This window comes from Raphanus sativus, chromosome 1 (assembly GCF_000801105.2).
Source record: "Raphanus sativus cultivar WK10039 chromosome 1, ASM80110v3, whole genome shotgun sequence".
Taxonomy (NCBI): Eukaryota; Viridiplantae; Streptophyta; class Magnoliopsida; order Brassicales; family Brassicaceae; genus Raphanus; species Raphanus sativus.
The window spans coordinates 1-11,385 of NC_079511.1; the positions used below are offsets into that span (position 1 = coordinate 1).

General features: G+C 38.9%; 4 protein-coding genes across 5 annotated transcripts in view; 2 read left to right on the forward strand and 2 right to left on the reverse strand.

Moving 5' to 3' along the window:
• Positions 1-378: 378 nt before the first annotated feature.
• LOC108819218 (homeobox-leucine zipper protein HDG2) lies at positions 379-6,231 on the forward strand. 2 transcript variants are annotated; one of them, XM_018592251.2, is made up of 13 exons: positions 379-590; positions 859-910; positions 1,932-2,211; positions 2,298-2,415; positions 3,182-3,370; positions 3,605-4,018; positions 4,113-4,214; positions 4,298-4,498; positions 4,577-4,751; positions 4,846-5,117; positions 5,184-5,279; positions 5,370-5,743; positions 5,817-6,231. In XM_018592251.2, exons 3-12 carry the CDS (start codon positions 1,964-1,966, stop codon positions 5,724-5,726), a joined length of 2,172 nt encoding a protein of 723 aa, XP_018447753.1. In that variant the 5' UTR covers positions 379-590; positions 859-910; positions 1,932-1,963; the 3' UTR covers positions 5,727-5,743; positions 5,817-6,231. The 2 variants fall into 2 exon arrangements, with proteins under 2 accessions (XP_018447753.1, XP_018447825.1); XM_018592323.2 differs by lacking the exons at positions 379-590; positions 859-910 and adding an exon at positions 1,685-1,834.
• On the reverse strand, positions 6,230-7,304 carry LOC108819119 (uncharacterized). The gene is made up of 2 exons (XM_018592141.2): positions 6,963-7,304; positions 6,230-6,562 (listed from the first exon to the last, which is right to left on the reverse strand). The coding sequence occupies exons 1-2, from the start codon at positions 7,284-7,286 to the stop codon at positions 6,380-6,382; spliced, it is 507 nt and encodes a 168-aa protein (XP_018447643.1). The 5' UTR covers positions 7,287-7,304; the 3' UTR covers positions 6,230-6,379.
• Positions 7,305-7,517: 213 nt separating this feature from the next.
• LOC130505429 (uncharacterized) lies at positions 7,518-8,439 on the forward strand. Its single transcript, XM_057000045.1, has 3 exons — positions 7,518-7,628; positions 7,948-8,027; positions 8,302-8,439. The coding sequence occupies exons 1-3, from the start codon at positions 7,518-7,520 to the stop codon at positions 8,369-8,371; spliced, it is 261 nt and encodes an 86-aa protein (XP_056856025.1). The 3' UTR covers positions 8,372-8,439.
• Positions 8,440-8,691: 252 nt separating this feature from the next.
• The window catches only part of LOC130512607 (glutamate receptor 3.4-like), a 2,933-nt gene continuing 239 nt past the window's right edge, over positions 8,692-11,385 (reverse strand). The window contains exons 2-4 of the mRNA XM_057010761.1: positions 10,054-11,379; positions 9,671-9,980; positions 8,692-9,596 (exon numbers count right to left, since the gene is read on the reverse strand). Of these exons, the coding sequence (XP_056866741.1) occupies positions 8,710-9,596; positions 9,671-9,980; positions 10,054-11,379 (2,523 nt within the window). The 3' untranslated portion in view covers positions 8,692-8,709. The remainder of the gene's footprint in view (positions 9,597-9,670; positions 9,981-10,053; positions 11,380-11,385) is intronic.

The following is an 11,385-nucleotide window of genomic DNA, read 5'->3' on the forward strand; positions in this document are numbered from 1 at the left end:
AGAAAATGTTAATTTTAAAGCAATTTAAAGTTAATTAAATTACGTACAAAACGTAATATCTATTTAGATTTGAGATATTACCTATTTAATTTTATCGTGCAGGTGATGTATTGGCTTGTAGCTATACAAAGATTACTTTGGTTTGTTTTCATTTATATTATTTATATAAATTCGTTTTTAACTATATAATAAATTCACAAATAATAGCATAAATATAGATAATTTTTTTATATCTTATTTTTAACTTATACTAGTATAATACAAACAATATTATATAATAAAAATTTTAAACAAAACAAAATTTTGTCTTTCTCTCCTCTCCCTCGCTCTCTATAAGCGTGTAGGATAATAAAGTGTCCCACTCTCACCATTTAATTTCATTGCACCCTCTCAATACTCTCTGCCATTACTCTCATCTCCCAATTTTTCCTCTCTCTTCCTCCCAGATTTGCACCTACCTTTCAAACTCTTTGCCTAAAAACTGCTTGATCAGTACAAAACCATCTCCGGTTTTCCGACAAACAAATCTCAGGCCACACATCGATACACTCCTCTCTCTCTTTAGGATTTCGTCGCGTCTTCCTAGCAATGTATGTCACGAAGACCTTATCATTTCTGGGTTTATATGTTTTTATTAATATTAAATAAAACCTTTTTTCATTTGTCCAATGTATTTGATCATTACACTATCTTTTTATCCTCTTCATAAGACTCGCTTTCATGAGGATTATATAACCAAATATATATCGTGTATGTTGGATTTGTCATTTATTTTAGTCTTAATTTTCATTATTTAACATTAATTGATAGCTATTTTCCGTCCGAGTTTCTAATATTATCTGTTTATTTTTTATCTAGTTGATTAAGATGTACTATTTCTCAAGACAACACTAGAGGAAGAAGGTTAAAGGTTTGTATTCTCTTCGTGATTCTTCTTTATGATATACGTTTGTTTTAATATATATAAAAACGTGTTTATATATAAATATTCCACATATTTGTAAAAGAAAAACGTTATATACGGTAGTGATTATAAAAAAAACAGCTGGAGAAATTAAATACATCACCAGGCCTTATGTCACGTTGGTTGTAAGTTGTGTAATAACATCAATGTTGGTCAGCCGCACCGTGCACAGACATATACTATTTTTCATTTTAATTTTTTGAAAAGTTTGCAAAAAGATAGCAAATTAACACTTCTCCTGTAAAGTTTGCCTTGTTTAAAAGTCTGCTAATGATTATAGTATTTAATTACATTTTGTTCACAAAATAATGTTTTTTGTGTTTCATAAACTGGATAGAGAGTTTTTTTTGTATACCTATTTCTTGCTCATTTTAATTTGCTTTGAACAAAATGAGTAACATTTCTCTTTTCAACCTCTCTCCTCATGAAATCCAATACCATTCTATTAGAATATGGAATTTAAATGGCTTTCTCTAAATCAAAAATTCGTTATCAAGTCACCAAATGATTTCCATTTACACTACATATAATTCTTGAATCAGTTTCAATTTTGTTTTTCATTTTAGCGTGCTTGATAGTTTCTTAAGGCAAAAAAGATTGGGAGATTTGAATAATTTGTAGTATGTAAAATTCATTATTTTGGGTTGGTCATTTAATAACGTATTAATATGATTGTGATGTTTTCGAAAGGGTCTTCTTTCTTGCTTTCAATTAGTGGGTCCTTTGATTCCTACCAGCATCTCCATAATCTTCGTTTTTCTATTTGCCTATAACCTTTTGTAAGATCTTCAATAAGAAAGACAGAAAACTCCAAAAAGATTAAAGTTGTTGACGTGGAAAAAGTATTGCCATATTTTTTTCACAATCTTGGTGAAACTTCTCTTCTTATTAACTTGATTCCTGTACCCAAGAAGAAACCCTAATTCTTTTTAGTATCTGACAAAACTTTCTACTCTTTTCGTATTAGGGTTTGCTTTCAATTTCCGGTATAAGAAAAAGATGTTCGAGCCAAATATGTTTCTTGCGGCTATGAACAACGAAGATAGCAACAACCACAACTACAACCATGAAGACAACAACAATAACAATGAAAGATTTCTACGGGACGAGGAATTCGACAGTGCGAATACTAAATCGGGAAGTGAGAATCAAGAAGGAGGATCAGGAAACGATCAAGATAATCATCATCCTAATAAGAAGAAACGATATCATAGACACACCCAACTTCAGATCCAGGAGATGGAAGCGTATATGCATATTACAAATTTCATGTTTTTAGTTCATAACTTTATTTTTCCATTAATTTAGTATTATCATTTTGGTTGTTAAATAGATTCTTCAAAGAGTGTCCTCACCCGGATGACAAGCAAAGGAAACAACTTAGCCGTGAACTGGGTTTGGAACCTCTTCAGGTCAAATTCTGGTTCCAGAACAAACGCACCCAAATGAAGGTATAATATACTTATGATCATTTATATACTTGTGGATCTATATCAAAGTATAAATATTCTGAAAGCCTTATGTTATACTCAGACGGCTAGACCTGCATAATTGCGTCTGATCTCAATCACATTAATTTTAGAAGAAAATTAGGGAATTCTATAATATAATATAGGCCTAACAAATGACAAGCTTTTGGGTGGATTTTTGTTGTTTGATTTATAGTTTCTACATTAATTCTAGTAGAACTTTGGCAGGTTATTTAAATGTAGTTATGTCTGATTAAAAAAATTCTACATTGATTCTAGTAGAACTTTGGCAGAATTTTTAAACGTAGTTAAAACAATTAACTTAGGTTTCTTAATTTGAAAAGTTCTTCTTTGGCCGAACTATCTTTTTGGCGAAATCAGCCATAGAAAAATTGTTTAGTTGAAAACAACTTGCCCATTTAATAGCGCTAAGTTTTTTTTTTTTTTTTTTTTTTTTGAAACTAATAGCGCTAAGTTAGAATCATAATGTATAGACAGAAACGTTTTGGACTCATGTGCTTACGTTATGCAAATACGGTGAAACACATAACGTGTACACAAGTGTATCATGTGTATATATGCATATACTTTTCCTCTTTTAGTAAAAACCATTGTTGCTTCATGATTGTACTCCATAGTTTTCTAGTTTAATTATATAAAATGATCAACAGCAACAAAACAAAGAAAAAACAATAAATTATGTAAAAAACTATGGAGACAACAGAAAAAAATGAATTTATTCTTGCAGAATCATCACGAGCGGCACGAGAACTCGCATCTTCGGGCGGAAAACGAAAAGCTTCGAGGAGACAACATTAGATATCGAGAGGCTCTTGCCAATGCTTCATGTCCTAACTGTGGTGGTCCAACGGTTATTGGAGAAATGTCCTTCGACGAACATCAACTCCGTCTCGAAAATGCTCGTTTAAGAGAAGAGGTATATATGTTGATATTAATTGATCATATCTTACATTTTATTCACTTTAATTATACTCAGAGTAGTAAAATAACACATTGAAACATTTGAAAACATATATTTCTAAGTTTATATCAATAAAGCTTAAAACATACTTTAGATTAAAGAAATGGACAGAGTAATTAATTAATTACTCTGTTCTTGTGACCCAAACTATATTATATAAAACAAATTATCTTCTTGTTTGTCATCTAGATCGATCGAATATCTGCCATCGCAGCCAAATACGTAGGCAAGCCAGTCTCAAGCTATCCACTTATGTCTCCACCTCCACTTCCTCCACGTCCCTTAGAACTCGCCATGGGAAACTTTGGGGGAGATGTTTATGGAAACAACCCAACCGATCTCTTCAAGTCCATCACTGCACCAACAGAATCTGACAAACCGCTGATCATCGACTTAGCCGTGGCTGCAATGGAAGAGCTCATGAGGATGGCTCAAGTGGACGAGCCTTTGTGGAAAAGTTTGGTTTTAGATGAAGAAGAATATGCAAGGACGTTTCCTAGAGGAATCGGACCTAAACCGGCTGGGTTTAGAACCGAAGCCTCACGAGAAAGCGTGGTTGTGATCATGAATCATGTTAACATTGTTGAGATTCTCATGGATGTGGTAAATAAACATTTTCATTTTTATATATTATTAGTAATGGTCTATTATTATATGTTTTGATTTTTTTTCAAACATTGATATGGTACTGTTGCAGAATCAATGGTCGGTTGTTTTCGCGGGGATGGTGTCTAGAGCGATGACATTAGCTGTTTTATCAACTGGGGTTGCAGGAAACTATAACGGAGCTCTGCAAGTGGTAAGTTTTGAGTCTTACTTACTCTCTTGTAATAATGTAATCCTAATAACTTGGAACTCAAGCAACCCACTCTGTTTTGTCAGATGAGTGCAGAGTTTCAAGTTCCAACACCGTTAGTCCCCACCCGCGAAACTTACTTCGCACGTTACTGTAAACAACAAGCAGATGGTTCTTGGGCGGTTGTCGATATTTCCCTGGATAGTCTCCAGCCGAATCCACCGGCTAGATGCAGGAGGCGAGCTTCTGGATGTTTGATTCAAGAGATGCCAAATGGATACTCTAAGGTAACAACAAATAAAAAAACATTAGGTTATATGTACGGAATAAATGTAATTTTTAAAATGTCTCTCTTAATGTAACAGGTGACATGGGTGGAACATGTGGAAGTTGATGACAGAGGAGTTCATGACTTGTATAAACACATGGTTTGTACTGGTCATGCCTTTGGTGCTAAGCGTTGGGTAGCTATTCTTGACCGCCAATGTGAGCGGTTAGCTAGCGTCATGGCTACAAACATTTCTTCAGGAGAAGTTGGCGGTATAAACATATACTGTTTGTTTACCACACAAGTACTTTCTCAGAATTTATCAAGAAGCAGAGTCATAGTACTAATATTTGATGAAATGTGCAGTGATAACTAACCAAGAAGGGAGGAGGAGCATGTTGAAACTGTCTGAGCGGATGGTTATAAGCTTTTGTGCAGGAGTGAGTGCTTCAACCGCACACACGTGGACTACATTGTCCGGTACAGGAGCTGAGGATGTTAGAGTGATGACTAGGAAGAGTGTGGATGATCCAGGAAGGCCTCCTGGTATTGTTCTTAGTGCAGCCACTTCTTTTTGGATCCCTGTTCCTCCAAAGAGAGTCTTTGACTTCCTCAGAGATGAGAATTCAAGAAATGAGGTAACTCTTTTTATTTAGTTACTACTAACAACTTTGAGTAGAGTCTTAATGAGATTTTTTTTGCAGTGGGATATTTTGTCAAATGGAGGAGTTGTGCAAGAAATGGCACATATTGCTAATGGGAGGGACACAGGAAACTGTGTATCTCTTCTCCGGGTGAATGTGAGTAGTGGATTTGTTTGTAACTCTTTGTTATATAATTCATATGATCATGGCTTCATACTTTTGAAACTTTTTTTATTTATGTCACAGAGTGCAAACTCTAGCCAGAGCAATATGCTGATTCTACAAGAGAGCTGCACTGATCCTACAGCTTCCTTTGTGATCTATGCTCCAGTGGATATTGTAGCCATGAACATAGTGCTTAATGGAGGTGACCCGGACTATGTGGCTCTGCTTCCATCAGGTTTTGCTATTCTTCCTGATGGCAATGCAAATGGTGGAGCTGCCGGAGGAGAAGGAGGGTCGCTGTTGACCGTTGCTTTTCAGATTCTGGTTGATTCTGTTCCAACGGCAAAGCTGTCGCTTGGCTCTGTTGCAACTGTGAACAATTTGATTGCTTGCACTGTTGAGAGGATCAAAGCTTCCATGTCTTGTGAGACTGCTTGAGCAAAAACATCCATTAGGTAGTTATAGTGGTTTCTTGTTGTGTGGTTCTTACGTCTTTATGTGATCATACTTGTTTGGTTCTTCCTGCAGGAATAAGAGATGAAAAATAGCGACAAAAGAGAGTGGCATCGGTTTGAATAGAGTTTGTTTTTGGTGTTAAGCGGAGGAGTCAAGAGCGAACCTCACAAGATATACCATTGAGTAAGGTGAAAAACCTAAGCAGTGAAAATACATTTTACTTTGAAAGGGTAAAATGCAAATGGTTTTAAGAGGTTCGGGAATTGACTTCCCCTGCAACATATACTGGATTAGAAAAGTTATAAGGTCACAGATGCTTGCATAAACTTAGTGTTTTTGTGTCACAGTTGTGTTTCTTCTTTCTGTCTTCTAGTTATTAAGACTTTGATGTTTGTCTTTGCTTTGTAAGCCTATGGAGGTTGGTTTATCAAAAAAAAAGCTCACACTTTTTAGGTTACCTTTTAAGTTATGAAGCAGAGATTCCAAGCATGAATTTGATTCCAACCAAGGAAACACTATCATTAACTGTTGCTGAGAGAAAAAAAATAGCTTGAACAGAATCCCAAAATAATCAACACAATGTGATAAAGAAAAGAGATAAAAAAATAAAAACTTATCAAATGAGAACATCACCCTCAAGCAAGCTTTCTCCTAGGCATAATAGTATATCTCTTTCCAACCGATCCGGAGCTCTTGTTTGAACTAGAGACCAAACCACGAAGAACCGCAAGAATCCCAATACCCATGAAAGGAACATACATCAACAGCAACCTCTCAGATGCCTTCCCCGAACCTATCATCTCTCCAAGGATTGCAGCCTAAAAGATCACCACAGAGACAAATACATTAGAAGAAGAAGATACACACAAACACACACACAGTTGTCAAACAAACGATTAGGTCCACAAAAACGCAGAGCAGATATAATAAACATAGATAATAGATTACACCCTAAAAAAAACAAACTATGCAGTTCAACTTTTAATTATTGTTTTACCACTGCAAGGAAAATAAATATCTTTTCCACCAAGAAACACTGCTAACCGTAATCTATATATCATTCACACTGAGCAACATTACAAAAAAAAAAAAAAACTCCTTTTAGAACATTTACACTACATAGCATACAGATCTCATTAGTCATTGCATTTGTAAAAGTTAAGATCTCAAACTCAACGTATACACTATACGTTTGAGTAATGTTGTTCCTCATCGTACCATGGAAGCGACGAGGGAAGCTCCGTAAAGCAAGCAGGTGGTACCGAACCACGATTTTCCCGCGAGAATCGCGTAGACGTTAGCGATGGAGAGCGGCCACAAGAACACGAGCTCGTGCCAGACGAGTCCGACGAGGAAATGCGGCTTCTCCATGAGCAAGTAGTCTCCGAACTCGGCGATGTAACCGGTTTTCAGATCGGTGAGGAAAGGCGGGAAAATTGATTTGGGAAGCGCCGTCTGTCCGTCGATGAGCGGCGCGATAACCGCTATCAGAGCGAAGAATACGAATAGGATCGCATCGATCAGCTTCCCGATTGCTCCCATATCTTCGTCTTCTCCGATTGATTCGAAATCTGAGCTCCGAAAGCGTCGTTGACTGCTATATATAACTGATTTTAATTATTGGTTTAGTTTAACCGAACTAACTAACAGAAAATAAATCGCTGGTTCAATTCAAATCGTATTTCTTTCCGGTTCAGTCAAGTGGTCAAATATAGTAGTACAGTATTTGATTATATACACCGGTTTAATCAAGTGGTTGGTTTAAACGTAACGATGAGCGAGACGAGACCAGTGCCGAGGAGAGAGAGTCCATGGGGTTTACCGGAAGGTCACCGAGAGCCCAAAGCTCACCGCTGCAACGATCGTGTCGAGGACGTCGTACAGGTTCCTTCATTTTAAAGTTCGTTTTTCTTTTCCGTAAAGTTCTTGTTTTTGGCTTGTAACATCAGAGAATCAATTTTAAGTGTTTTTTTCTTCTCTAAGGTTATGTTACTTAATCATTGTTAGAATTGCTCAAGGAACTATAAATTTACTTACTTTATCCACTGTGGCTTGTATGAATCCTTATTTTAGTGAAAAGCTTGTGCCATCATACACAGTGTTGAACTGCAATTGAAAGAGCTTTAAATTGCTTGACTTGGGGGGGGGATGTTATACATTAGTACTCTTCCTCCTGATCTTAGCATTCGTAAATTTTTTGCAGGCGTTTTTTGAGGGAAACCCATTCAAGACGGTTCCGGGACCTTTTAAGCTATTCTACCGATGCATGCGCTCTAAGCCAGGGTATGTGCATACCATACCATCAAGGTGTTGTTAGATAATAATAGGCTGCAGAAACGTTTAGTTTTTTTTCAAAGAACTGACAGTTTATGAGTTCTTCGTTTATTTATTTATCCACCAGCTATTGTTCCGCTTTTAGACCTGCTAAAACCAGTTTCTCGTCTTTCTGGCTCACTAAGTATAAGATTAGATCTTCAAGCCGTTTATTCATTCTTAATCGTCCTTGTGTACTACAGTACTAGTGCCTGAGCTGTTCATATTGTTTTTCCTTTTGCAGAGAGGAACCAACAGAGCCGTTCACATACCTCGACTTGGAACCTCCAAAAAGAGATGCAAAACTTGAGTAACACTATCACTCTTTTATTATTTTCTTCGAACTTTTCAAACTGAGAATATAAGCGCCAAGAACTGTGGTTTGTATCCAGCCACACATCCTCTTGTTTTGTCATAATGCTAACAAAATTGATACTTGGAGAGTTATCATCTTCTTATATTTCTGTTCACTTGCAATCTTCTATATGAATGAAATATATATACTCTGATAAGGTGAATAAGATATACAGTTTATCTCTGGCTTTTCGGTTCCTTGAACTCTTGCTATTACAAAATCTTATGATAATTTTTATCTACCCCTAAGTATAGGTTAACAATAGTCATGTAAACAAGATTATTGAAATCTCTCTATTTAAGGAATCTCGCTATGTTGAGAATGTGAGCACCCAGCTCCACTCTGGCTACTTTTGAGTTTGTTGTTGTTACTCTTCTGTTTCAGTATCTCCTTGATCTCTGCTTCCCTCTTATCCACAATGTTCACCAACTCCTTGAAACTCGGTGCTCGCAACCCTCTCCCTGATCTAGACGCCTCGGTCGCTTCGCTCGCCCTTTCCTCCTCTCCAGTATCCGGTAGTAACCTCTGGTACTGCCAGAACACCCTCCAGAAGAAGACAGTGAGCGCTATGAAGCAAGTGATGCCACAGATAAGGAACAGCCCCCAGAAACTCTTGAGCGAAAGCTGAGAGTTCTGGCTGTTTGAGATCTGCATCGAGCATTCGTGCTTGTAGTTAAGCCATTTCCTGTGGATTTTCTCCAGCTCCCCTTCTTCAGACAGCTGCAAGATAGCCGTCGACATGTCTAGAGCTAAAGGGGAGTCTCTCTGGAACGCGAAACCCCAGCCTGTGCGTGTGAACTCCTGTCCCACTGTACGGAACTTGCAGTTGCTGTTTGTCAGAAGGACTTCGATGTAAGGAAGCTCGTCAACGATGGCTGCCACGCCTCCGGCTTTGGGACCGAGTTGAAGAGCGGAAAGGTAGTGTTCTTCGTCTCTCAGTGGAACTATCCTATGAGGAGATATGTTAAGCTCGTTGACCAGATAGTTCCTAGCGAATGTACCGTCTTGAACTCCTATTGGTTCGTTGCTCGTTATCAAGCTATCTATTCCTTCTATTCGAGATGTCAGCTGCTGCACGGTCAGTATCGAAGTGAGACTAGCCGTGTAGCTAGAGTTGATGATCAGAACCACGAATAACCATATGATCAACACTAGTCTCCCCAGTGAGCTCACCGTGTTCTCCCCTGAAAGATCAAAAAGTAAAAAAGTAAGCTCCACTATGAATCAACTGATCTTGTTGAGGGAAAACTTTACTTACTATGAGAGAAGAACATCGTCGAGAAGCTAAACCAGAAGATGGTGATGATTTGACGCCTAGGAGGGCCACGGAACTCATGGTTAAAGCGGTGTTCAAGAATCCAGACGATGGCTCCAACGAAGAGAAAGAAGGCTCCAGTGACAGCCCACATCTCTATAGTGAATGGTTTCAGGAACGACCAAGGACTAGATTTAGCCTCCTTAACCGGAGCCACCACCACAAGCCCTGATTCTATAAACGGCTGCGTGAAATCCACAAACCTTGTCCTGTTTGTAACAATCGTTATATCTCCAACAGCTACATCAAAGTTCTGAAGAGAGAAAACAAAACAGATTAAACATCTTTTGAAAAGCTTCATACTAAGTAACGTAGCTGCTACTTACATCTGCAACAACTTCATTGATCAGATTGTCATAAGAAGGATTCTTCTTCCCATCACCATATAATATATAGTTTCTTGGAACAGGATAAGGAAGCAACTCGATCGCAGCTTCAAAGACATCAATGCAGTAGCCTCTGACACCAGGCGGGTTCTTGTCCTTTGAGACGTAATCTTTATAGCTCACGCGGTTAGGCACTGCTATTCTGAGAGGCTTTCCGTTGTTAGGAAACACCCATCCACGTGGAGGCTTAGTCACTTCCCCTGGCCATATGATTCCGTAGAGACGCTGGTTTGCTGTAGATGTATTCGGAGGCTTTGAGTACAGGGTCTCTGGAGCCACCACTGAAAGACCTGAATGGTTAGACCAGTAGCCTACTCTCCTTGGACCTGTGCCTTCTATGTTCAGAACTTCGTAAGCCGGGTTAACCCGGTTTCTCTCCGAATCAAACCGGATTGGTCCTGTGACGCCGGTGTGATTCATCCGGAGTATGATCTCAAGAAACTTCTCTCCTTCGTTGAACACACTTAGTGCTGATAACTGAAGACTGCTACTCTTTGTCCTATGCAGATTCGGGTCGTTGGAGAACGTCACTCTGTTGTTTTGTCTGAAGAAAACATCGAGGGAACGAGCTATCAACCATACAGAATCATAAGCATACAATGCATATGAGTTGAGACCTTCTCTCGCTCTAAGACTCTTCCATCTCTCCATAAACTGCCTCTTCATGGTACTCTCGGTTGTGTAATGGCGAAAAGCAACCACTCCTTGCAAGAGATCCATCGTGTCCGTATCCACGGGGGACATGGAGTCAAGAGCCGTGGGAAGCCAATCCGTTGCGATCCAAACGTAACCGCTCCCCATCATTCCAAGAGACTTAGCCACCGAGAAGACGTTTAAACCAGAGTCAGGGTTCACATGGACGACGTAGACACGAGACGCCATCAGGTTAACAGAGACCAACAAGTCTCTGATGGAGCTAGCGTCCGCACCGGGCGTGATGGCAGCTTTGTGAGAGATCCTGGCGCGTTTCTTGGCCAGTGCATCGCCAAGAACCGATATCCCGTTGCGACCGCACTCGTCGTCGACGAATATGGCGATGACCTGTCTCCATCCGGAGTAGGATACGAAGTCTGTGACGGCGTACATTTGGAAGTAATCGTTCTGAGTGGTGCGGAGGAAGTAAGGGTACTGGAGAGAGGAGAGGGTTGGATCCGTTGCTCCGAATGACAAGAGAGGTACGTGGAGCTCGTTGGCTACGTAGGAGATCATGTGAGCGATGCTTGATGATTGTGGACCGATGGCTGCAACCACTTGAGTTTCCATCAGCTGCAA

What these genes read in the sequence shown, in the direction of transcription:
- LOC108819119 (XM_018592141.2), bottom strand. Translation starts at nt 7,286, where the DNA reads ATGGGAGCAATCGGGAAGCTGATCGATGCGATCCTATTCGTATTCTTC. An exon ending in CTTCCCTCGTCGCTTCCATG is followed by an intron (nt 6,563 to 6,962) that starts GTACGATGAGGA and finishes GTGATCTTTTAG; the next exon opens with GCTGCAATCCTTGGAGAGAT.
- LOC130505429 (XM_057000045.1), top strand. Translation starts at nt 7,518, where the DNA reads ATGAGCGAGACGAGACCAGTGCCGAGGAGAGAGAGTCCATGGGGTTTA. An exon ending in GTGTCGAGGACGTCGTACAG is followed by an intron (nt 7,629 to 7,947) that starts GTTCCTTCATTT and finishes AATTTTTTGCAG; the next exon opens with GCGTTTTTTGAGGGAAACCC. An exon ending in TGCATGCGCTCTAAGCCAGG is followed by an intron (nt 8,028 to 8,301) that starts GTATGTGCATAC and finishes TTCCTTTTGCAG; the next exon opens with AGAGGAACCAACAGAGCCGT.
- LOC108819218 (XM_018592251.2), top strand. Translation starts at nt 1,964, where the DNA reads ATGTTCGAGCCAAATATGTTTCTTGCGGCTATGAACAACGAAGATAGC. An exon ending in TGCCAAATGGATACTCTAAG is followed by an intron (nt 4,499 to 4,576) that starts GTAACAACAAAT and finishes TTAATGTAACAG; the next exon opens with GTGACATGGGTGGAACATGT. An exon ending in TTCTTCAGGAGAAGTTGGCG is followed by an intron (nt 4,752 to 4,845) that starts GTATAAACATAT and finishes TGAAATGTGCAG; the next exon opens with TGATAACTAACCAAGAAGGG.